We start from the raw sequence: 27479 nt of genomic DNA, 5'->3' as shown, positions 1-27479 counted from the left end.
TGGCAGCATCAGTGGAGAGAGAAACAGAGTTAACGTTTCAGGTCAGTGATCCTTCTTCAGAACTCCGTTTTGGCAACACCTCGGAGAACAGCTCACTCAGAGCGGCGAGTGACCTCCGACACTCAGTGTTACACTGACCCCATGCAGAGTAACCTCCGAAACTCAGTGTTACACTGACTCCATGCAGAGTGACCTCCAAAACTCAGTGTTACACTGACCCCATGCAGAGTGACCTCCGAAACTCAGTGTTACACTGACCCCACACACAGTGATCTCCGACACTCAGTGTTACACTGACCCCATGCAGAGTGACCTCCAAAACCCAGTGTTACACTGACCCCACACACAGTGACCTCCGGCACTCAGTGTTACACTGACCCCACACACAGTGACCTCTGGCACTCAGTGTTACACCGACCCCACACACAGTGACCTCCGACACTCAATGTTACACTGACCCCACACACAGTGACCTCTGGCACTCAGTATTACACTGACCCCACACACAGTGACCTCCAGCACTCAGTGTTACACTGACCCCACACACAGTGACCTCTGACACTCAGTGTTACACTGACCCCACACACAGTGACCTCCAATACTCAGTGTTACACTGACCCCACACACAGTGACCTCTGGCACTCAGTGTTACACTGCCCTAAGGTTCAAACACAGAGTATCCACAGAAGCACATCTCCATCCGATAAATCTCAAAAGCCGACATGGTGCCAATTGTGGGGTTTTCCTTTCATTTAATGCCCTTTATTGAAAGCATTGCACTTCAAGGTTCTGTACCTCATTCAGCCTAACAACCCTCCGAAAACTCTACGTTTCTCCAACTCTGGCCTCTTTTGCACCCCTCACTCCATTCTCTCCACCACCAGCCTTCAGAGTTGTCCTAAGTTGGAAAATTCCTTCCCTAACTCTTTCCATTCTCCTTTTAGGACCCTCCTTAAATGCCACCTCTTTGACCAGGTCTTTACTCACCTCCTTATATTTCCCTCTCTGGCACGCTGTTGATCTTTTTTCTGATGACACTCCTGTGAAGCGTCTTGGGAAGTTTTTGATGATATAGATGCGACATAGATGCAAGTTGTTCTACAAATGCCATTAAGAGATTACAGGAAGAATGGGCTGTGGACTTAAGACCCACAATGCAGATTGGCACAGCCTCTGATCCATTCAGTAATCTACATCAGGAGAGACAATGTGCAAGTAACAGCACAATAAACGTGAAAGGTGTGTCGAGGAAGCCACAAGACGTCTGCTCCAGTCGCACATGGTTCTACATCAGTGTCAGTGGTCTTGCAAAGGAACTGCAGGGTGGGCATGGCAAGGGGGACCATGGAGGAGGAATGGTAGGGTGGCAGGAAATCAAGGGGTGGGTGGGGGTGGCTGTGTGGTCAGGCATCCCTTTGGACCCCTGGAGCATCAGGACCGGTGTTGTTAATGCCTAGGCCTCTTTGTAATTCCCCCTCACTGACTCCCGCCCAAACCCATGGAGATGGAGTTGACAAGAGCGGGCTGTAGCAGGAAATCGCACAACTACAGGTCACAAGTGGGGAGCCAAGGACACGGCCAGCAGTGAGGTTATGCGGAGCAAGCAGGAGGAGGGTTTGAAGCCCAAGTGTCCTTGTTGTACCTCCTTCCTCTGCTCACTCCAGCAATCTGTGCAATTTCCACTTGTTCTCATTAACAGTTACATTGAGGTGTGAATTGCATCGTCATATCCCAACATTCCAATACTTATGGTGGGAGGTCCCCATGTTACTGAACTGCAGCGAGTTCCACCTGGACCACATTTTAAGCCCTGGCCTGGGTCATGTTTAGTTTAGAGATACAGCACTGAAACAGGCCCTTCAGCCCACCGGGTCTGTGCCAACCATCAACCACCCATTTATACTAATCCTACACTAATCCCATATTCTTACTACATCCCCACTTGTCCCTATATTCCCCTACTACCTACCTACACTAGGGGCAATTTATAATGGCCAATTTACCTATCAACCTGCAAGTCTTTTTGGCTTGTGGGAGGAAACCGGAGCACCCGGAGAAAACCCACGCAGACACAGGGAGAACTTGCAAACTCCACACAGGCAGTACCCAGAATTGAACCCGGGTCCCTGGAGCTGTGAGGCTGCAGTGCTAACCACTGCGCCACTGTGCCGTCATATTTTGCAATTTGTGATTTTAACAATTTAAAACATTTACTGAGGAATGTTAGTGAATTTTCCTTTTTTAAAAAACTAAAAGCAGGATTATTGACCATAGCCACAGCATACATAGCACATTGCATATACCTGAACTCACCCCAGTGCAGGGCATTCCCACTTCCAACCCAGGGTTCCCAATCCTCCCGTTTTGGGCAGGAGACTCCGGAGGGCTGCTGCTGGCCGCTCAGGAGAAACTGACCCCGTATGAGAGATTTACTGCATTCCAGGTGTAAGCATGACAGCTTCACAGCCAATGAAATTCACCTGGAAACTCCAAGTCCTGAGAAAGAAACTGGGGTGGGAGGGAGACAGAAACTCAAACAGGGGGGAGAGAGAGAGAGTGAGACAGAGACGGAGGAACACAAACTGGAGTAAGAGAGAGCTCAGTGATCATCGATAATGTTCGCATTACTCAGCCTGTGATGTTGTATAAGGTATCTTATTCTGGGAATAGGCAGCTTTGGTGCTTCTCCCCGAGGACTGAGCCTCACCTCGCTGAAGCTGGGCTCCTGTGGTGAGGTGTGGAAGTCAGTGAATTAAGTTTGCCTTTGCTTGAAAATTTTAGTTAGTAGTTATTTCTATTGATAATGTTTTTACTGGATCAGTGGTATATACTTGGTGTTTCTCATCATTGATAAAACTAAAGAAACATCATAATTAGTTTTTATTTCAACATTTAGTTATCCTTAAATCTTTCTATTCTTTTGTGTTCTTCCTTTCATTTATAAATGACGTTATTCCTCCTACTATAAAACAATAAGTCAAATATTTCATTTGGGGCTTGGTGGATACTGAGACACTCAACAAAAGCAACAACAACTTATATTTATATAGCACCTTTAACATAATCAAACGTCCCAAGGTGCTTCACAGGAGCATGATAAAACAAAGTATGACACTGGGTCAAATAAGGCAATATTAGGTCAGATGACCAAAAGCTTGGTCAAAGAGGTAGGTTTTAAGGATGAAAGTGAGATGGAGAGGTGAAGAGGTATAAGGAGGGTATTCCAGAGTTTAGGGCCTAGACAATTGATGGCACAGCCACCAATGGCACAGCGATTAAAATCAGAGATGCTCAAGAGACTATAATTAGGTGAGCACAGATATCAGAAAAGGTTGTGGGGCTGCAGGAGATTACAGAGCTAGGGAGGGGCAAGATCATGGAGGGAGTCGAAAACAAGGATGAGAATTTTAAGATCAACACATTGCTTGACCGGTAGGCAAAGTAGGTCAGTGAGTGAATGTAGGCATTCAATCTTTCCTCTTGTCCTTCCCCCTGATGCTAATTTTGGGCCTGCTCTGATTATGAATACTGTGGTGGGGTCACCTGATCTCACAATAATTCCTGCACAGTAACGTTAACAAGTTAAAGTAGCAACACCAGGAATGGACACAGAGTAATGCTGTGTTGGGTGTCCAAGGGTACAAAGAACAAAAGAACAAAGAACAGTATAGCACAGGAACAGGCCATTCGGCCCTCCAAGCCTGCGCCGATCTTGATGCCTGTCTAAACTAAAATCTTCTGCACTGATTCTCATTGGCAAGTACATTCACTGCCCACGCAAACACTGACTGTCCATCACAAATGAACATGTTTGACATGTTGTAGATTAGTTGACTCTACTCTGCCTTGTTCTTGGTCATTTGTCATGAATGTGCTTCCATTGTTAATATTTTTTGAGGACTTGTGTCTAAAAGACTGTGGAGAATATCTGAGGAGATGCTGGACTTGTTTTTTTTAAGGGTAACTGGAAGGACACTTGGGACTTTGTTTAAAAACAAACACTTCCTAGAGAAGTCACATGTCTTAAGCTAAGTAAACAGCAGGAGCCTTGCTGACTATTGGAGTTGTTCACAGAGAAGTGACATGTCTAGATTTATTTTGGTCAGGAGTTGGTTTCATTTTTGAACTGTTTGAATGTCAGTTAAGGTGTAAGCCTGCTAAGAGAGAGAGTCCACCAGCTCATCCTGTTCTACCTCTTTGAGAAACCCTGAGAATCCAGCATGTGAACTGGAGAAACTGATGCAGCATTTCTCCTGATAAGCTTCTGCAAGACTTCCTCTCGACATCTCCTGAACGAACTGCTTCTGAAAAGATCCCAGTGACGACTGCATGCGTCCAGTGACACCTGTCTAAGTGTATCTGGATGCAAGACCAACTGGAACATTCCATATCTTATCCTTTTTCTTCAAGAATTAACAAGTATTTGGCCAAAATATATATATTTTTTGTAAAGTTGATCTCTGCAGAGAAAGCTTTTTTATTTTTCCTTTAACCGGTGTGTGTGTGTGTGTTGGGTTATTTATAGGGGTAATGTATATTTACTATCATATTTCAACCTGTGTATAAATAAGCTTTGCATCTTTATTGAATGAGTTGTAATGGTCTCCTTCTCATTGTAACATTTTATGATTCTATACCCTACTGAATTCCTAAACCCCTTAACCTGATATATCCAAGGGAATAGAAGCCAAGTGTATGCAACCTGTCCTCATAATTAACCCTTTAAGCTTCATGTCATTTTAATGAATCTGTGCTGCACCCCACCCCCACCCCCCAACCACCCACAAGGCCAATACACCAACATATCCTTCTATGTGATGTCCAAAACTGAACATAGTACTCCAGATGGGGTCTGATCAAGGCTCTGCACCTGAAGTATTTGAAAGAAGTGTTTAAAATAATGAAAGCTTTAGATAGTGTAAATAAAGTATAACTGTTTCCAACGGCAGCAGGGTTGGTAAGCAGCAGACACAAATTTAAGGGGATTAGTAAAAGAACAAGAGGTAACATTCTTTTACACAGTGAGTTGTTATGATCTGGAATGCACTGCCTCAAAGGATGGTGGAAGCAGATTAAATATTAACTTTAAAAACGGAATTGGATAAATACTTGAAGGGAGAGAAAAGGCTATGGGGGAAAGAGGGAGAGTGGGATTAATTGGGTAGCTCTGTCAAAGAGCCAGCATTGGCACAATGGGTTGAATGGCCTCCTTCTGTGCCATACCAATCTATGGCTCTAGAGGAAACCTTCGAGCAGGTCCAATGACAGCTCACACCCTGATGCTATGAAGGGTTTTCATTTAATACTCCTGGCAAGGAGCTAAACTAGACAATGTGAGTACCAGATGGTCTCACACCCTAGGTGGACACATTTGTGCTAAGGATGCAAACTTTGATTACCAACCTAGTGTTTGGGGGAGAGACCTTTATCTCGTTCACTGAAGAATGTAGCCATAGATCTCCCTCTATAGAGAGAGCGAGCCAGGGAATGAGACTCATGGCTGAGGAATGAACATGGAAGATTTATAACAGAGGAAGTCTAAGACACAGCAATCTCGGACAGCCTGAAACAATCAACAATACCTTGCATTTATATAACACTTGTAACATAGTAATCCATCCCAAGGCGCTTCAGAGGAGCATTATCAAATTTGATACCAAGCCACATATGGAGCTGTTCGAACAGCTGACCAAATGCTTGGTCAAAGAGGTAGTTTTTAAGGAGCATGTTAAAGCAGGGGAGAGATGGGGAGGTTTAGGAAGGGAATTCCAGAGCTTAGGTCCCAGGCAGCTGAAGGCACAGCCACCAATAGTGGAGTGAAAGGGCCAAAATTGGAGGATCACAGTTACCTCTAAGGGTCACAGGATAGGAGAAGGTTACAGAGATAGAGAGGAGCAAGGCCAAGGAGGGATTTGAAAAGGATGAGAATTATTAAAATAAGGCATTGCCTCGGAGCAAATGTAGGTCAGTAAGCAGAAACCGAGAGAAATCTGACTAGATTGTCAGGACAGCTGAGACACCTGGCAGAGGTATGAATATATACAGCTGCAACAAGCCTGGTGGTAGGAGTGTGCATTTTGTTGTTTACTGGTACAAGGACATTCACCTCACTGAAAAACGATTCAATTCATTCATCATACAATCATAGAAATGTACAGCATGGAAGGAGCCATCCAGCCTAATCCCATTTTCCAGCTCTTGGTCCATAGCCTTGTAGGTTACAGCACTTCAAGTGCATATCCAAGTACTTTTTAAATGCTATGAGGGTTTCTGCCTCTACCACCCTTTCTGACAGTGAGTTCCAGGTCCCCACCATACTCTGGGTGAAAAAACTCCCCTTAAATACCTCTGAATCTCCTAACTTTTGCCCTAAATCTATACCCTCTGGTTATGGACCCCTCATCCAAAGGGAATTAGGCCTTCCTATCCACTCTATCTAGGCCCTTCATAATTTTATACACTTCAGTCCAGTCTCCCTTCAGTCTCCTCTTTTCCAATGAAAACAACCCGAGCCTATCCAATCTTTCCTCATAACTAAAATTCTCCAGTCCAAGCAACATCCTCTTACATCTCCTCTGAAACCTCTCTAGTGTAATCACATATTTCCTATAGTGCAGTGACCGACTTGTATGCAGCATTCGAGCTGTGGCCTAACTAGTGTTTTATTCAGTTCTAGCATATCCTCCCAGCTAATAAAGGCAAGTATCCCAAGTGCTTTCTTGACCACCTTATCTACCTGTCCAGCCAACTACAGGGATCTGTGGACATGCACGCCAAGGTCCCTCTGTTCTTCTACACTTCTCAGAATCCTACCATTTATTGTGTGTTCCCTTACCTTGTTAGGATTTACCACATTCTCCGAACTGAACTCCATTTGTCACTGTTCTGCCCACCTGACTAGTCCATTGATATCATCCTGCAGTCGACAGCTTTCTTCGTCATTATCAACCACACGCCAATTTCTGCATCATCTGCAAACTTTTTAATCATACCCCTACATTTAAGTCCAAATCATTGATATATACCACAAAAAATGAGGCCCCTAGTACTGAGCCCTGTGGAACCCCACTGGCAACAAACAGCCTTTCAGTCACAAGAACACCCATCAATCATTACCCTTTGCTTCCTGACTCTGAGCCAATTTTGGATCCAACTTTCCACTTTCCCATGGGCTTTTACATTCGTGACCAGTCTGCCTGTGGGACCCTATCAAAAGCCTAGCTAAAATCCATATAGACTACATCAAATACACGACCCTCATCAACCCTCCTTATTACCTCCTAAAAAAAATTCAGTCAAGCTGTTCAGACATGACCTTCCCTTAACAAATCCATGCTATCTTTGATTAATCTGTGTCTTTCTACATGAAGATTTATCCTGTCCCTCTGAATTCTTTTCAGTACTTTTCCCATCACCGAGGTTAGGCTGACTAGCCTGTAATTAGTCAGTCTATCCCTTTCTCCCTTTTTAAACAATGGTACAGTATTAGCCATCCTCCAGTCCTCTGGCACCATGCCTGTAGTCAGAGAGATTTGGAAAATGATGGTCAGAGCCTCCACTATTTCTTCTTTTGCTTCCCTTAACAGCCTAGGATACATTTCGTCCGGGCCTAGGGATTTATCCACTTTCAAAGGTGTTAAACCCCCTGAATACTTCCTCTCTCAGTATGTTCATTTCATCTAATATTTCACACTCCTCCACCCTAATTGCAATGTCTGTATTGTCCCTTTCTTTTGTGAAAACAGACGCAAAATATTCATTAAGAACCAAACCAATGTCCTCTGCCACCACACACAGGTTACCCTTATGGTTCCTGTTACGACCAGGTGAGAAAGGTGTCCAGGGTTCCCTCTCAGCCTTCACCTGGTCTTACCATAACAGGGTTTAATTTTAAACACACCGTGTTTTGAGCTCCCCCTTGGTGAATCCTTGTTCACCGCTTTCCAATTATAAGGCAAAGAAACCAGCACAAACAGGTTTTCTTAGGTTTAAAGAAGAAAAGTTGAAATTAAACAAACTTGAACTTAAACTCTAATTCAGTTGACGCCTACGGATACGCGACGCGCCCACACTTGCATGCATACGCGATACACACGTGTTGACCCTCAAACTAGGGTGTCAACTGGTGTGGCGGACAAAAGACGCCTGCATGAGATACTTTGTATAAACACTTTTATTGATACTTAAATCACTTAGCTACTCATTATTTCACCTGTTCAAGTACTTGTTACTTAGAGTCATAGAGAGATACAGCACCGAAACAGGCCCTTTGGCCCAACTAGTCCACACCAACCATCAACCACCCATTTATACTAATCCTACATTAATCCCATTTTCCCTCTCACATCCCCACATTCCCTCAATTCTCCTACCAGCTACCTACACTCGGGGCAATTTTTACAACGGCCAATCTACCTATCAACCTGCATGTCTTTGGCATGTGGGAGGAAACCAGAGTACCCGGAGGAAACCCACGCAGACACAGGGAGAACTTCTTCCTTCGGAGGCTCCTAGCCTCCCCTTTTTATCCAGTTGTTCCCAGCCTCGAGAATGTCCTTAGTCACGTACACCCATGACTTGGAGTCAGTGTTAGTTGCAAAGCAAAACAAAATACATCTGCTGGCCTTGTTCTTGTTTTCTGTCCTTGTCTAGCAGTCTCATCCATAGTACATCTTATCACACACACTGCCTAGCAGACTGGGTTCGTTTCTCACAGTTCTCGCCCTTGTGTAAGGATGGCTATTTTCCCCTCATGCTCTGCAGATGTTTAGCTGTTAGCCATCCAGCTACAGTCCCCCCTTTGATCCATTAGCGAATTGGATCATAAAGAAGCCCTAATCATACCCCACCTCGTGACAGTAGATACTCAAGTCCAGGCTGTGTTACATTTACTTATATCTATCATTTGTTCGCGTTTTCGCATGTACCAGTCCATTTCCAATTTCCCTTCCATTTCAGCTTTCCAACGTTTAAACATTATCACATTTGATACATCAAAATCACAATCATACCAATAATCACAATGTGCGAAACAATTCTCATCCATGGATGTATCTGTATGTTAGTATCCCAATTCAAAATATCATCCCACCAGTTTGTTACTCTAATCATTTCAATCTTTCGCCCGGTTTCCTCGACTTTCCGAATGACTTTGACAAATGTCTGGTGGGTTTTAGCTAACTGTTTCTTGATCCATTGCAAGTCCTCAGGTAAAAGTCTAATGTTAGTTTCATATTTTTCAAAATACCTTCCTAAACTCTGTTTAATTTCTTCCGTGACATTAATCCTAGTTTCTTTCCCCTTATGTATATCAACCAGCACGATTTGGCCTATCCTGGCTGGTCTTTGGGGTTTAAAGCAAAGGGTGGTGTCAGTCATCGGACAAGTCAAGTTATGAACAGGTGAGAAAGAGGTCAAGGATTCCCTTCCAACCTTCACCTGGTCTTACTGTAACAGGGTTTAATTTTTAAACACACTGTGTTTTTTAGTTCCCCTTGGTGAATCCTTGTTCACCACTTTCCGATTATAAGACAAAGAAACCAGCTGCCTTGCCAGTTTTTCAAAGGACACAAAAAATACTTCTACATCATCCTCATTGATGTTTGGAATTAGTTGAGCTAGTTTTAACAATTGCGTACCCATCCCTGAATTATGTTCCTCCATATTGGCCATGCTTTCACTGGGGTTACTCTGTCGCCGCCTAGTTAATTCAAGCCACTTCAACTCCCTCTTTTCACATTCCTTCCGGAATATTCTTTCTCTCTCCCTCTCCCCAAATTCAAGTTTCTTCTGTTCCAATTGTATCTTTGTTAACAATACCCTTTCGGAGTCTGCTTCTAACACTGTTTCTGCTTCTTCAGATTCAAGGGAAAAATGGTTGGCCAATAGCATTAGGAGTTCAGACTTCCACGGCCAATGATCCCACAATGCTCAGCCATTTTCCTCAACTCCTCCATAGACAGTGCTTTTAACTTATCCGAAGTTACTTCACCCTGGTTTGGAGAGCTACTAGCTTCAGTTGCAGACATGTTAGTATTCAATCACACCCAACCACAAGAAAACCTGTATTGAAATCTTGCTGTTTTTTGATTGGGAACAATTTGGCTTCCCATTTCCAATTTCTCTCATTTGTCTGTGGGTAAAATCCTGGACGGCAGCACCCAAATTTCTGTTACGACCAGGTGAGAAAGAAGTCTAGGGGTCCCTTTCAGCCTTCACCTGGTCTTACTGTAACAGGGTTTAATTTTTAAACTGTGTTTTTTAGCTCACCCTTTGTGAATCCTTCTTCACCGCTTTCCAATTATAAGGTAAAGAAACCAGCACAAACAGGCTTTCTTAGGTTTAAAGAAGAAAAGTTGAAGTTTATTAAACTTAAACTCTAATTCAGTTAATGCCTACGGATACACGACACGCCCACGCTAGCACGCATACGCGATACACACATGCAGATAGAGACAGAAAGACAACAGAAGAAATAAAGTGGAAAAGTTTGAGGCAATATCTGAAGAGTTTTTGTTACGGTTCTTCGAGCTCACTGTAGAGTCCTTGATTGTAGGTAGATCTTGCTTTTTGTTGGGGCCCAGTATTCTTCTTAAACCTTGTTCGCTGTAGGAGATTTTTCTCTCTTGGGGTTCATGTGTCTTCAGTGGATTCAGAGGCTTGTGAGGCAGAGATGGGAGCAGACAGACAGGAGAGGCTGTGGCAAGCCAGCCAGGAGAGATCTTCTCAGTCCAGGAGCAAACAGCTTTCTGCCCAAACTGTTTGTACAAATTCAAAAAAATCAGGCTGCCTAGCAGGTTAGTCATGTGACTAGCTGGTTTGACCATGTCCATTTGTGTATTCGGCCATCTTAGCAGTCAACTTGGAATGCGAGCTCCCCCATCTTCAATGTCTGGTGATCAAAAGTCCATTGTGGGTTGAATGTCAGGGAATGGCTGCTTTGTCCTTCCAAATACTGTCTGTTAATATGCAAATATATTTTCCAGCCTTGGCTGATCTGTTTAACAAGTCCTTTCTTCATTCCAGTAACAGTTTAAAATTAACGTTCATGACAAAATTAATGTGCCTTATTCTGCAGATGGGGGCCTAGTATGACAATTTATAAAAAAAGTTTCTGTTTTCCTTCATTTTACTTTCCAATGATTGTCTCATGCCCTCTCTGCTTTCCTAATTTCCTTTTTAATTTCACCCCTACTTATTATACTCTTCTGGGTTTTCTGCAGGATTGAGCCCTCGGTATCTGTCATAAGCTTCCCATTTTTTATCCTCTCCTTTAGGCCCCTTGACATCCAGGGCTCTGGATTTGTTAGTCCCACCCTTTTTCTTTAAGGGAACATACTTGCTCTGAACCCTCACTATCTCTCCCTTGAATGCCTCCCACTGACCTGACACTGATTTACCTTCAATTATTTGTTTCCAGCCCATTTTAGCACAATCACATCTCCATTTAGTACAATTAGCTTTTCTCCAATTGAGAACTTTTATTCCAGGTCTGTCTAGTGGTTAGCACTGCAGCCTCACAGCTCCAGCGACCCGGGTTCGATTCTGGGTACTGCCCGTGCGGAGTTTGAAAGTTCTCCCTGTGACCGCGTGGGTTTTCGCCGGGTGCTCCAGTTTCCTCCCACAGCCAAAGACTTGCAGGTTGTTAGGTAAATTGGCCATTGTAAATTGCCGCTAATGTAGGTAGGTGGTAGGGAATATGGGATTACTGTAGGGTTAGCATAAATGGGTGGTTGTTGGTCGGCACAGACTCGGTGGGCCGAAGGGCCTGTTTCAGTGCTGTATCTCTATGACTATGACTATTTTTGTCCTTTTCCATAAATACCCTAAATCTAACTGCATTATGATCACTTTCACTAAAGTGATCCCCAAATGATACCCCTTCCACCTGCCCAGCTTTTCCATAACTACCCTAACTATCTGGGCTTATAATGAATACACCTTTACATGGTCCATCTCCGACACTTCCCTTCCCTTCCTCCACTTCTCTGTCTCCATCTCTGGGGATAGGTTGTCTACTAATATTCATTATAAGCCCAGCGAATCGCACAGCTACCTCGACGACACTTCTTCACACCCTGCCTCCTGTAAGGACTCCATTCCATTCTCCCAGTTTCTCTGTCTCCAATGCGTCTGCTCTGATGATGCAACCTTCCATGACAGCGCTTCTGATATGTCTTCCTTTTTCCTCAACCGAGGATTCCCTCCCACTGTGGTTGACAGGGCCCTCAACCGTGTCCGACCCATTTCCCGCACCCCTTCCCCTCCCTCCCACAACCGCGACAGGGTTCCCCTTGTCCTCACTTTCCACCTCACCAGCCTCCACATTCAATAGATCCTCTGCCATTTCCGCCACATCCAGTGTGATGCCACTACAAAACTCATCTTCCCCTCCCTTCCCCTGTCAGCATTCCGAAGAGATCGTTCCCTCCGCGACACCCTGGTCCACTCCTCCATTACCTCCACCACCACATCCCCTTTCCACGGCACCTGGAGGTGTAATACCTGCCCTTTTACCTCCTCTCTCCTCACTATCCAAGGCCCCAAACATTCCTTTCAGGTGAAGCAGCGATTTACTTGTACTTCTTTCAATGTAGTATACTGTATTCGCAGCTCATAATGTGGTCTCCTCTACATTGGGGAGACCAAACGCAGATTGGGTGATCACTTTGCAGAACACCTCCGCTCAGTCCGCAAGCATAACCCTGAGCTTCCGGTTGCTTGCCATTTCAACACCCCCCGCACTCATGCCCACATCTCTGTCCTGGGATTGCTGCAGTGTTCCAGTGAACATCAACGCAAGCTCGAGGAACAGCATCTCATTTACCGATTAGGCACACTACAGCCTGCCGGACTGAACATTAAGTTCAATAATTTCAGAGCATGACGGGTCCCCCTTTTTATTTTTATTTATTTGTTTATGTTATTTTAGTTTGTTTCTACTGTGCCTACCCACTTTTTTTTTCAAGTTTGTGCTTGGGGCCAGGCTGTTAATTTTTATGTCAATTAACACCCTCTCTGCACTAACTCTTAGTCTTTCACCACACCATTAACATACCATTTTGCTCCATGACCTTCTGGTTCAGTTATTCTCTATGACCTTATCCTATCCATTCCCTTCTCTTTGGTTATCTCTTGCCCCACCCCTGCTTTATTTGCTTAAAACCTATTACATTTCTAATATTTACCAGTTCTGATGAAGGGTTACTGACCTGAAATGTTAACTCTGCTTCTCTCCCCACAGATACTGCCAGACCTGCTGAGTATTTCCAGCATTTCTTGTTTTTATTTCAGATTTCCAGCATCTGCAGTATTTTATCATAGGGAATGTGAAGTCCACTTACGGATGTGACTGGCAACACTGAACCTGACAGACTACCTCCTGTAGATTGGCAAATGTTTAACAGCCACCTTGATCAATTCTAGACTCTCCTACTCAAGGAATGTGTCTCCTTCATTCCCCCACACCCCACTTCAATCCCCTTCATTACATTAAACACACCTTCACATCCACCTCACATCTAAAATCCTTAATTGCTACTGACTGTAATTTTCAATCACATTAACTGAGAACATAGAACAAAGGCCAGCCATATACTTCTGAGAGATTAGCTGGAGCAGTTGGGGAGGAGGGAAAGAGTTTCAAATCAACTATTACCGTAAGTTAACCAACACAAGTTCCTGGGTTTCACACAAACGTTCAGAAAGTGTGTTTAATGTTTTATTGGCTGAACCTCTGAACATTAGTAATTCAGATCCGACACCGTTGGGACAATCGGAAGAAACAAGCAAGGAAGTCACTTTGAGACAGCGCGGATATGTTACAAGGTTTAGACAGTTACTCCCACTCCCTGGCCGAATACTAACCTCCTTCTGTTGCCTCCAGCACAGGTTTACAGACACACTCGAATCTTACCTGGCTCAGGTGTGTAGGTCGCAGTACCTGCGGGCAGTCTGTGCTCACAATCTGAGCATTTTCACTCTGAAGTCCAGAGTACATTAGTGTGACTGTGGGCCACACCCAGCCCTGGAAAGAGGGAGGGCGAGGAACTTACTGCCTGCCAGCGGTTCCAATAGGACCAGGATATCATGTGGATGGAAAGGATCCCAGTCAGGTTATATTTGACTTTCTGAAGTTTTTAAGAAACGGCAAAAAGACAGAGACAACGGAAGCACAGCAAAGGCTCTGCTGGTCATACTCTCTCCATTCACTGCTTAACTCTCCCCAAATCAGGGGAAAATTCTGCATTTTCTTCACCTTTACAACCTGAGGACATCCTACAGCGATTGACAGAACTGGTACTCAAGCTGCAGGCAGATATTTAAGCACAGCAAGATCCCACAAACAGCAATGTGACAAACTGCTACGCAATCTGTTTTAGTGATGTTAGTTGAGGGCCAGAATAGAGTGAACGCTCTCCAGATATTCTTTGAATACTGCCATGAGCTCTCACAGTGCAGCTCTCCCTCAGTACTGATCCTCCAACAGTGCAGCTCTCCCTTAGTACTGATCCTCCGACAGTGCAGCACTCCCTCAGTACTGATCCTCCGACAGTGCAGCTCTCCCTCAGCACTGATCCTCCGACAGTGCAGCTCTCCCTCAGCACTGATCCTCCGACAGTGCAGCTCTCCCTCAGTACTGATCCTCCGACAGTGCAGCTCTCCCTTAGTACTGATCCTCCGACAGTGCAGCACTCCCTCAGTACTGATCCTCCGACAGTGCAGCTCTCCCTCAGTACTGATCCTCCGACAGTGCAGCTCTCCCTTAGTACTGATCCTCCGACAGTGTAGCACTCCCTCAGTACTGATCCTCCGACAGTGCAGCTCTCCCTCAGTACTGCCCCTTCGACAGTGCAGCACTCCCTCAGTACTGACCCTTTGACGGTGCAGCACTCCCTCAGTACTGACCCTTTGACAGTGCAGCATTCCCTCAGTACTGACCCTTTGACAGTGCAGCATTCCCTCAGTACTGACCCTCCAACAGTGCAGCACTCCCTCAGTACTGCCCCTTCGACAGTGCAGCACTCCCTCAGTACTGACCCTTTGACAGTGCAGCACTCCCTCAGTACTGACCCTTTGACAGTGCAGCATTCCCTCAGTACTGACCCTCCAACAGTGCAGCACTCCCTCAGTACTGCCCCTTCGACAGTGCAGCACTCTTTCAGTACTGTACTGGGTTTCTCAACTCCGATTATGGCTCATCAAGTGTCAGTTGCGGAACTTGTACTGACAACTTTCTAAGAGGGAGAGTGTTGGAAGTATTGGTGCTGGTTGCCCCACACATGCCCCAGTCGCCCTGCTGGGAGGCCTGGTTTGTTTTGAGGAGTGGGCATCATCAGCCTCTCAATGGCTAGCTATAGCAGGAAACGAGTGCCCCAGGGCTTCCACGGTATCAGGAGGCCCAGCCGACCCTTGGCCAGAGGATGGCAGGTACCTAAGGGGCAGGGAGGACTCTGGAAAGGAGAACTGAAATGACAAAGCTCCGGTCTGGGTCTGGGGGTGTGCTGATGCAATCCTGCTCCTCCCAGCCCCATATAAATGATAAGGAACTCAACTTCTGGGTCCTCTTCAGCCACCTGAGGCCAGTCAGAGATTGTCCAGCACTCGCTGCACCAGCTCAGTCAAACAGGGCACCAGGGTGCTATGGACCTCATCTGACCTCAATTACCAACTGAAATAGCCCCCTTCCCCTGACCCTGGTGCCCCACCCCCTGACCTTGGGCTCCTCACTCACACGGCTGTGACTCTTTGGAATTCTTTACCTATACAGCTGTGGAATAAGAATTCGGAGTAGTAGTAGGCCATTCAGCCCCTCAAGCCTGCTCCACCATTCAATAAGATCATGGCTGATCTTCAACTTCAACTTCACCTTCTGGCACTATCCCTTAATTCCCTTAGAGTCCAAACATCTATCGATCTCAGCCTTGAATATACTCAACTCATCCATAGCTCTACGGGGAAGAGAGTTCTAAAGATTCCCAAACCTCTGAGTGAAAACATTTCTCCTCATCTCAGTCTCATTGCTGACCACTTATGCTGAGACTGTACCCCTCGTTCTAGACTCTCCAGCCAGTGAAAACAGCCTCTCAGCATCCACCCTGCCAAGCCATCTCACAATTTTATATGTTTCAACAAGACTATCTCTCATTCTTCTGAACTCCAGAGGATATAGACACAGTCTGCTCAATTCCTCCTCACAGGACAACTCTCTCATCCCAGGGATCAATCTAGTGAACCTTCATTGCACTCCCTGTAAAGCAAGTATATTTTCCCTTAGGTACAGAGAACAAAACTGTGCACAGTACTCCAGGAATGGTTTCACCATAGCCCTGTACAATTGCACCAAGACATCCTCACTCTTGCACTTCAAAACCCTTGCAATAAAGGCTAACATACCACTTACCTCCCTAATTGCTTGTTGTACCTGCATGTTAATGTTCTGTGTACAAGGACACCCAAATTCCTCTGAACACCAGCATTTAATTGTTTCCCGCCATTTATAAAAGATTCTTCCTGACAAAGTGAATAACCTTGCATTTTTCCACATTTATTCTATCTGCTATCTTCTTGCCCACTTACTTAACCTATCAAAACCTCTTGGCAGACTCCTTGGGCTGGATTTTCCGGTGGGTATCAGGACCCTGACATCGGGCCTGCCCATTTCTTCAGCATGCCCACCGGCGCAATCATCCGGGAGGCGGCCTCCTAATCGGCTGCCTCGGCCTTTGTTGTCTCCTATCAAGGACGGTGGGCAGGCTCCTGATTCTGCAGGCCCAATCAGAGCAATGTTGGGCCAGTAGCCCCACCAGGAGAGGTGGGCACTGCCAAAGCAGGCAGGTGAGCACCAGGGTGTCTCAACATGGAGGCACCTTCCATTTCCTGCATGAAGTTAATGAAATAAAGATGCCCAGAGCCAGGAGGGCCATCGGGTTGGAGGGGAAATCGTTCCTTAAGACTATTAATGGATGGAGCTGTGACATTTCATCCCCGTGGCTCCGTCATTGGGGTATTGGGCCTCCGACTCTGATAGCCCCCTGGCCTGTCGCCGGGAGGCCACCTTGGTTGAGTTGGCGGATTCCGCACACGGTGAGGTTCCACTCCAACATCGGTAAAACACTGGGACAAAATGGCCCTTAAGTGGGGCCTTAATTGCACTAATTGGCCACCTGCCTCCCTGGAATGGGCAGCCGACCCAGTTCTTAGTTCTCAGTTCGCCGCTGGGGAAAGTCCCCTGGAGACGGAATGCATCGGGGAGCCAACCTGACATGGTTCCCTGCTATTTTCCTGGACCCACTCCCACCTCCAACCACATCTCCATGGGGCTGGGAAAATGCAGCCCTTTGTGTCCTCCTCAAAGCTTACTTTCCCACCTAACTCTGTACCAACAGAAAACCTGAATATATTATCCTCCGTCTCTTCATCTAAGTCATTAATATATATTACAAATAGCTGACTCCACAGCACCAATCCTTATGGCACCATACTAGTGACAAGCCTGCCAACCTGAAAATGACCTGTTTACTCCTACTCTTTTTTTCTGTCCAATAAACAATCCTCTATCCATGCTAATATATTACTCCCAACCCCATGAGCCCTTACCTTGTGCAACAACCTCATGTGGCACCTTATCAAATGTCTTTCAAGATCAACATACACTGCATCTGCTAGTTCCCCTTCTACTTAAATCCACAAAAACTCGAATGGATTTGTCAAACACAATTTCCTTTCATAAAACCATGTTGACTCTGCCTGATCATGTTATGATTTTCTAAGTGCCCTGTTGCCATTTACTTAGTAATGGATTCCAGTATTTCACAATGACTGATGTCAGGCTAACTGGCCTGTAGTTCCCTGTTTTCTCTCTCCCTTCTTTCTTGAATAGCAGGGTTATGTTTGCTTCCTTCCAATCCACTAGGACCATTCTAGAATCTCGGGAAATTTGGAAGGTCACAACCAATGCATCCTCCATCTCTGCAGCTACCTCTTTTAGAACCCAAGGACATCGGTCATCAGGTCCAGGGATTTGCCAGCTTTTAGTCCCATTAATTTCTCCAGTACCTTTTTTTTTACTATTGTTAATTTCTTAAAGTTCCTCATTCTCGTTAGACCCTTGGCTTCCCACAATTTCTGGTATGTAATTTGTGTCTTCTACTGTGAAGACTGGCAGAAAATATTTGTTTAATGTCTCTGCCATTTCCTTATTCCCCATGATAGTTTCACCTGTGTCTGCCTCTAAGGGAGTCTTGTTTACTTTCACTAATGTTTCTTCTTACATTCGTGTAGAAGATCTTACAATCTTCTTTTATACTTCCTGCTAGTTTACTCCCGTATTCTGTTTTGTCCATCCTCATAGAATTGCAGAATCATAGAAATTTACAGTACAGAAGGAGGCCATTTGGCCCATTGTGTCCATGCCGGACAAAAAAAGAACTATCCAGCCTAACCTCACTTTCCAGCTCTTGGTCCATAGCCCTGTAGGTTACAGGCACTTCATGTACATATTCTCCACCACAATTTCAGGCAGTGAGTTCCGGATCCCCATCACCCTCTAAAAACATTCTCTCTCCCTCTAATCCTTTTACCAATTACTTTATCTATTCCCCCTGGTTATTGACCTCCCTGCTAAGGGAAATAAATCCTTCCTATCCTCTCTATCTAGGCCTCTTGTAATTTTATACAGCTCAATTAAATCTCCTCTCAGCTTCTCCGTTCCAAAGAAAACAATCCCAGCCTATCCAATCTTTACTCCGAGCTAAAATTCTCCATTCCAGGCAACACCCTCTTAAATCTCCTCTGTACTCTCACTAGTGCGATCACATCCTTTCTATAATACAGTGTGACCAGAACTGTACGTAATACTCTCGAGGCAGCTGTTATAAAAGCCGGACTTTGTAACATGATTGTTTTCTAAAAACTGTGACTTTTAACACTTTTAAGATGGAGTCTGAGAAGTCAAGTGACCTCATATCCACTCTGCTTAAGGACAAGACAGAAATCGTGGTTACCAGGACAACAGAGAACACAGATCAAAACCACTTTTTGAAAAACCGAGACTGTGGGGGTAATACACCTGAAGAACAATGGTTTCACCCTCCCAGACTTTCAGGTCATAAACGAGGCGTCAGTGATTCTGAGGATGCAAATGTGCATGGCACCTGCTAACACCTGGAAACAATGGTACTGCAAAAGCCAGGTGAAGTTCAATGCAGAGAAATGTGAAGTGATACATTTTATTTATTTATTTTTATTTTATTTAGAGATATAGCACTGAAACAGGCCCTTCGGCCCACTGAGTTTGTGCTGACCAAGAACCACCCATTTATACTAACCCTACAGTAATCCCATATTCCCTATCACCTACCTACACAAGGGGCAATTTACAATGACCAATTTACCTATCACCTGCAAGACTTTGGCTGTGGGAGGAAACCAGAGCACCCGGTGAAAACCCACACGGTCACAGGGAGAACTTGCAAACTCCACACTGGCAGTACCCAGAATCGAACCCGGGTCCCTGGAGCTGTGAGACTGCGGTGCTAACCACTGCGCCACTGTGTGGAGAGACAATGTAAAATAAAAGGGTGCAGGAACAGAGGGACCTAGGTGTAGATGTGCATAAGTCATTGAATGTGGCAGGACAGGTTGAGAAAGCATACAGTATTCTAGGCTTTATGAATAGAGACATAGAGTACAAGAGCAAGGAGGTTTTGTCGAACTTGTATAAGACTCTGGATCAGACTGAGTTGGAGCATTGCGTCCAGTTTTGGGAGCCGCATTTAAGAAAAGATGTGAAGGCATTGGAAAGAGTGCAGAAAAGATTCACGCGAATGGTTCCAGGGATGAGGAACTTCATTTATGAAGATAGATTGGAGAAGTTAGGACTGTTTTCCTTGGAGAAGAGAAGGCTGAGAGGAGATTTGATAGAGGTATTCAAAATCATGAGGGTCTGGGCAGATAGAGAGAAACTGTTCCTGCTCGTGAAAGGATCAAGAAGGAGGGCACAGATTTAAGGTAATGTGCAAAAGAAGCAATGGCGACATGAGGAAAATCTTTTTCACGCAGCGAGTGGTTAGGATCAGGAATGCACTGCCTGAGCGTGCGGTAGGAGAGAGGAGGCAGGTTCAATTGAGGCATTCAAAAGGGAATAAGATTGTTTCTTGACAAGGAAGAATGTGCAGGGTTATGGGAGAAAGTGGGGGAATGGCACTCAGTGAATTGCTCACTCGGAGAGCCGGTGCAGACACGATGGGGGGAATGGTCTCCTATGCTATAACAAATATGTGATTCTATGAAGCCAGACTTCTGGACATTGCTTATTAGAAAAGGACAATGATTTATTGACTTTTGAGTCCAGATAAATTTAATAGATTTTCTGAAGGCAGACAGGTTGTAAGAAAGGAAACCAACGTTTGCAGCCTCAGAACAAGCTGTAAGAAAGGAAGATCAGCAGTGGCAGCCTCTCTCTCTCTCTCGAGAGAGAGAGAGAGAGGGAGAGCCTGCTCTCAGGAAAAACTGGGATAGCGAAAGGCTGCGAAGATTTGAACCTGTTTTGAACGTTGAGGTTTGCAGAAAGATAAAAGCCCAACAGGATCACAGACGTCAAGGTCGAAAGTGCTCAGAGAAGTGAGCAAAGAGGATATTGACTTTGAGAAAGATCTGGGAGATCCAACCCATTGCAACTGGGAGGAGTCTGGGACTTTTAACCACAAAGATTTTGCAAGCAAAGAGGACTGTGTAACGCATAAGTGTGGTGTGAGTTTTTCAAGTGTTTTAATAAGTTAAGAAAACATCTTTCTCTGTAATTTGAGGTATCAACTATTTATGAAGTACAATTTAGTTAATGGTGATTCCTTTTAGTTTAGTTGTTATAATGAAAGACTTAAAACATGAAATCTTGTGTAATTCTTTAAATTGGTCTGGGGGTTCATATCTCGTATTTTTATGTTACTGAGGTCATAACACAACCTAATTAGTGTTTTATACAGTTCCAGCATAACTTCCCTGCTCTTGTATTCTATGCCTCAGCTAATAAAGGAAAGAATCCCATATGCCTTCCCAAATCTGTGGACATGCACTCCAAGGGAGATCCTGTTTGAGTGCAGGGGCCTCAGATATTTACACTCTATATTAATAACTTAGATGAAGAAACAGAGAGTAATGTATCTACGTTTGCTGATGATACAAAGCTAAGCTGCGGAGTGGATGTAGAGAAGCTGCAAAGAGATATAGACAGGTTAAGTGAGTGGGCAACAAGATAGCCTATAATGTAGGGAAGTGTGAAGTTGTTCACTTTGGTCGTAAGAACAGAAAAGAAGCATATTTTTAAAAAGGTGTGAAACTGGCAAGTGTTGATGTTCAGAGAGACGGGGTATTCGTACAAGGAACGCACAAAGTTAACATGCAGGCGCAGCAGGCTATGAGGAAGGCAAATGGCATGTTGGCCTTTATTGCAAGGGGATTGGAGTACAGGAATAAAGATGTCTTACTAAAATTGTACAGGGCTTTACGTCAAAATCATTGTTACACACCACAAAAAGCAAGGAACCCAGTACTGAGCCCTGTGGAACCCCACAGGAAGCAACCCTGTGATGGAATATAGGTATAATAGGCTTAATTAAGTAGAATTTAGAAATAGTTAAAATATTATACCTTTTAGAATTAAAGATTGAATAAATGGTCAGGTTTTTAAGACTCACTGACATTCCCCTTTAATAAGACAGAAAATTTCAAGGTCCCTGTTATGAACCAGAAACAAGTTGGGAAATCCATTTGTGTCTCCATTGTCAGGGGCTTGGAAGATAAACACATACATTGAAATATCCTGTCAGTAAGAGGTAGCAGCAAACTTAATTGGTTTGTGCAGACAGGTTGGCTCCGGAGGTTGCTTTGGGGTGCCATGGAAAGGGAAATTATAGATAATGAAACAATAAATGGAATGGACTAACAGGAATAAGAGGTTCAATAAACACAATTATAAACATTTTGACCAGATAAATGTTCACAACTTCAAAAGCAAAGGAATTTCATTAAAACATTAAGTGGAGATGGTAACTAAAGATATTGATTTTAAAAGGAAGATAAACACACAAAGGCTGTTAAAAGTCAGATGACACTTCAGAAACAGTATAAACATGAGAAGTTTTTGAAGCAAAGATTAGAAGTGTTGAATCTTCAAACAACGCATCTCAACTAAGGGGAATTTAAGGTAAAAAGTTCACTTTAAATTTTGATGGATATTCTAAGATATTTTTGCTGTAACATTAGCAAGGTTAAACATTTGGATTCTATGTTAGAAATAAGATTATGCGTTACATCTTTTAGTAATATTTGATATTGTGATATGCTTATCCACTTAGAAGTGTATTGCATGTTAAGTTCTTTAATAAATCTATTAAATTAAATAAATCATCACATGTAGCATTCTGTATACAACTACAAAGAACCCCCTCTCTGTGTCTCTTTAAGTGGGGAGATACATATTGAAGAGAGTTCCCAGACCCTTATAATATCTGGGATATTTATGACTTAGCCATAATTATTAAAAATAGGCTATCCAAAAGATGGTAATATTTTCTGTTAGTTTTCTTTCTTTGAGGGAAAGCTAGTACAATTCTTTGGACCCAAATAAGTATCTATGAAAATTTGTCTGGTTTGAACTTGATTAAAGGAGATTCATAGGGCTGTACTCCTGATTTGGTTTAGTCCCTATAAGGGATTAAAGTCATAAATCACTTCAAATCTTCCAATCTCAAAAACACCCATCAACCATTGCCCTTTACTTCCTGTCACTGAGCCAATTTTGGATCCAATATGTCACTTTGCCTTGGATCCCATGGGTTTTTACTATCATGACCAGACTGTCATGTGTGACCAAGCCAAAAGCCTTGCTAAAATCCATGTAGACTACATCAAACAACCTACTGGCATCAACCCAGCTTTTTACCCCCTCAAAAAATTCAATCAAGTTAGACATGATTTCTCCCTAACAAATCCATGTTGACTGTCCTTGATTAATCAGTGCCCTTCTAAATAACAATTCATACCCTCCCTCTAAATTTTTTCCAATCATTTGCCCACAACTGAGGTCAGGCTGACTGGTCTGTAATTACTCAATAGAACCATGGAACTTTAGAAACATTACGGCACAGAAGGAGGCCAATCAGCCCATCACGGTCTGTGCCGGATCTATCACTTTCTCCCTTTTTAAACCATGGTACAACATTAACAGTCCTCTGGTCCTCTGGCACCATGCCCATAGTCAAAAAGGATTGGAAAATGATGGTCAGAGGCTCTGTTATTTCTTATCTTGCATCCCTTAACAGCCTGGGACACATTTCATCTGGGCCTGGCGAGTTATCTACTTTCAAAGGCACTAAACCCCTTAATATTTTCTTTCTCACTATGTTTATCCCATCCAATATTTCACATTCTTCCTCCTTAATTGCAATGTCTGCCTCATCCCCCTCTTTTGAGAAGACAGATGGAAAGTATTCATTCCGAACCAGGCCCATATCTTCCGCCTCCACACACAAGTTACCTTTTCTATCTTATTGGCCCTGCTCTTTCCTTAGATATCCTCTTGCTCTTTATGTATTTATATAAAATCTTTGGGGTTTCCTTGATTTTGCCTGCCAATAATTTTTCATGCCCTCTCTTTGCTTTCCTAATTTCCTTTTTAATTTCACCCCTACACTTTTTATATTCCTCTAGGCCTTCTGGAGTATTTAAATCACCGAATCTGACGTAAGCATCCCTTATTTGTCTTATCCTACTCTGCATGTTCTTTGATATCCGGGAGCTCCAGATTTCCGAGTTTCACCCTTTTTCTTTGTGGGAACATATTCGTCTGAACCCTCACTATCTCCTCCTTGAATCTCTCCCAACACTCTGACACTGATTTACTTCAAATAGCTGTTTCCAATCCACTTTTGTTAAATCACATCTCAGCTTAGTAAAATTGGCCTTTCCCCAATTAATAACTTTTACTCCTGGTCTATCTTTGTCCTTTTCCATAACTATGCTAATCTAACTAAATTATGATCACTACCACCAGAATGTTCTCCCACTGATATTCTTTCCACCTGCCCAGCTTCATTCTCTAAAACTAAATCCAGAACCACACCCTCTCTTGTTGGGCTTGCGGCATTCTGGCTAAAAAAAAGTTCTCCTGAATACATTTTAAGAATTCTGCATCCTTTCTACCTGTTACACCAATCCTATTCCAGTCAATATTAGGGTAGTTGAAATTGCCTATTCCTACTTCCATATTGTTTTGCACTTTTCAGAAATTTGCCGACATATATGCTGTACTATCTCCCTCTGATTATTTGGGGGTCTATAGTATACTCCCAGAAATGCAATTGCCCCTTTTTTATTCTTCACTTCAACCCATATGGCCTCATTTGATGTTCGTTCTATCATATCATCCCTCCTCACAGCTGTGATTATTTCTTTAGTGAATATTCCAACCCCCTCTTTTTATAACCCCCTCTCTAACCCATCTGTAACCCTCTAACCAGGAATATTGAGCTGCCATTCCTGCCCTTCTTTAAGCTATGTTTCAGTAATAGCTATGATATCATACTTCCAAGTGTCTATCTATGCCCTCAGCTCATCTGACTTATTCACTAGAGTCCTTGCATTTCAGTTTATACCATTAAGTACAGCCAAACTCCTTTGTTGTCTATTTTTGAGCCCTTGTTTCATCTACCTTCCATACTCACTTACTAATGCCTTCCATTTCCAGCTTTTCTATCTCCCTTCTGAATTTATGCTCAGGTTCCCATGCTCCTGCCAAGCTAGCTTAAACTTTAAACTCTTCCCAACAGCAGTAGCAAACCTCTCCAAGACGATATTGGTCCCAGACCTTTATCAATTTTTTTGATCAACTTTTGATGATTTCTAAAAGTCTGCCAATCCTCAAGCTCACTACACTTCTTGGCAATATTATAAGCCTCTTCTTTTAATCTAATATTATCCTTAATCTATTTAGTTAGCCACAGATGGATCACTTTTCCTGTGGAGTTTTTATTTCTCAATGGAATATATATTCATTGAGAATTGTGAAATAGTTCTTTAAATGTTCATCATTGCTTATCTACCATCGTACCTGTTAATCTAATTTCCCTTAATTTAGTTGACCTTAGCAAACTCACCCCTCTTAGCTATATAATGGCCTTGATTTAAGTTTAATGCACTACTTTTGGACTTAATGTATGTCACTCTTGAGCTCAATGTAAAATTCTATCATATTATGATCACTCTTGCCCAGAGAATCCCTTACTATGAGATTACTAATATACCTTGTCTCACTACACAAGGCAAGATCTCATATAGCCTCTTTCCTGGTTTGCTCCACAACATATTATTCAAGGAAACTGTCTTGAATGTATTCCAAGAACTTGTGCTCCAAACTACTTTTGCCAATTTGATTTGTCCTGTCTATATGAAGATTAAAGTCCCCCATTATTATTTCATTGCCTTTATTTCAGTCTCCTCTTATTTCTTGATTAATACACTTTCCAACAGAAAAACTACTGTTTGGTGGACGATAAACTACTTGGAGCCGTGTATTCATCCATTTGTTATTTTTTATCTCCACCCAAACTAATTCTACTTCCTGCTCTTCTGAGCTAAGATGCTTCCTCACTACCTTATTAATGTCATCCTTTATTATCAGGGCTACACCTACTTTTCTATTTTGTTTGTCCTTTTGAAACACCATGTACCCTGGTTATCATGCAACTACATCTCGACAATGACTGCCAGGATTCTGATTGAATATTTACCTTTTCCAATTGATCGCCTTATTTTTTAAGGCCAACATTTATTACCCAGAGAAGGTGGAGTGAGCTGTCTTCTTGAACCACTGCAATCCATGTGGTGAAGAAACTCCCAGAGTGCTGTTAGGTAGGGAGTTCCAGGATTTTGATTCAATATTGATGAAACTTTTTTTAATACAACTGAGTGGCTTCCGAGGCCACTTCAGAGGGCAGTTAATAGTCAACCGCACTGGTGTGAGGTATGAGGCTGGAGATGTAGGCCTGCCTGGGTAAGGGTGACGGGTTTCCTTCCCTAAAAGACATTCGTTTTTTTTTAGAGATACAGCACTGAAACAGGCCCTTCAGCCCACCGAGTCTGTGCCGACCATCAACCACCCATTTATACTAATCCTACACTAATCCCATATTCCTACCACATCCCCACCTGTCCCTATATTTCCCTACCACCTACCTATACAAGGGGCAATTTATATTGGCCAATTTACCTACCAACCTGCAAGTCTTTTGGCTTGTGGGAGGAAACCGGAGCACCCGGAGAAAACCCACGCAGACAGAGGGAGAACTTGCAAACTCCACACAGGCAGTACCCAGAATTGAACCCGGGTCGCTGGAGCTGTGAGGCTGCGGTGCTAACCACTGCGCCACTGTGCCGCCCATAAGTGAACCAGATGGGTTTTTACCACAATCTAACAGCTTCATGGTCACTTTATTGATCCCAATGTTTTAATTTCCAGATTTTGTTGAACACAATTCATATTCGCAAACTACCTTGTTGGGATTTCAATTCACTTTATCGGAATTAATAACCCAGGCTTCTAGAAGTTTATGTTATTGTCCTGTAACATGACCAGTACTCTGCCTTACCCAGTTATTACTCCGGGCCTCTGAATTACCAGTCCAGTGACATAGCCATTAGGCTACCTGACCAGGGAATGCTAAGTATGTACAGCAATTGTTTTAGAAGAATACAAGTTCTGGGTGGGCAACCTACATTACTCATGGGGCAATACATAAGGATACAGACCACAAAGAATGGCCCTGAGAGGAATGATACTAGCCCGAAGCCACAAGTAAATTAGAGTAGGTGCCGCTGGCTGAAAACTTACATTTGTACTCAGAGCTTCTGTAGAAATAAAATGAAAGCAAAATACTGTGGATGCTGGAAATCTGATAGGTCTATAATTGGGCACATTATAGGTTTATAGTTGGGCAGGCTGATAGGTTTATAATAAAAACTAAAAATGCTAGAAATACTCAGCAGGTCTGGCATCATCTGTGGAGTGAGAAGCAGAGTTAACGTTTCAGGTCAGTGACCTGTCATCAGAACTGGCAAAGGTTAGAAATGTAATAGGTTTTAAGCAAATAAAGCGGGGAAAGGGAAAAGATAACAAAAGGGAAGGTGTTGATAGGACAGAGGGTCACAGAGAATAACTGACCAGAACGTCATGGAGCAAAGGCAAAGGGTGTGTTAACAGTGTGGTGAAAGACCAAACGTTAGTTCAGAGAGGGTGTTAAATGATAGAATAATGAACAGCACTGGCCAAAAGCACAAACATGAAAAAAAGTGGGCAGGCACATGGTAAAAAAATGAATGAATGAAACTAACTAAAATAAAATAAAAAGAAAAAAGAAAACCAAAGATAAAAAAGGGGAGCCTGCTCTGAAACTAGTCATAGTCATGCTCTGAAACTATTGAAC

General features: G+C 43.5%; 1 protein-coding gene across 3 annotated transcripts in view; it reads right to left on the bottom strand.

Moving 5' to 3' along the window:
* Positions 1-27479, bottom strand: part of LOC137351815 (A-kinase anchor protein 2-like) — a 199749-nt gene that overhangs the window by 121533 nt on the left and 50737 nt on the right. The window contains exon 1 of one of the 3 annotated variants that reach the window (XM_068016677.1): positions 13916-14042. The exons of 1 other annotated variant lie outside the window; for it this stretch is intronic. In XM_068016677.1, coding sequence (XP_067872778.1) covers positions 13916-13999 — 84 coding nt within the window. In that variant the 5' untranslated portion in view covers positions 14000-14042. Of the gene's footprint in view, positions 1-13915; positions 14043-27479 lie in introns of those variants that run through there. One more of the 3 variants, XM_068016679.1, reaches the window with a different exon arrangement.

The sequence above is a fragment of the Heterodontus francisci genome, chromosome 36, assembly GCF_036365525.1.
Source record: "Heterodontus francisci isolate sHetFra1 chromosome 36, sHetFra1.hap1, whole genome shotgun sequence".
Lineage (NCBI taxonomy): Eukaryota > Metazoa > Chordata > Chondrichthyes > Heterodontiformes > Heterodontidae > Heterodontus > Heterodontus francisci.
Note: the sequence above shows the minus strand (reverse complement) of the source record. Positions and strands in the feature narration are given on the sequence as shown.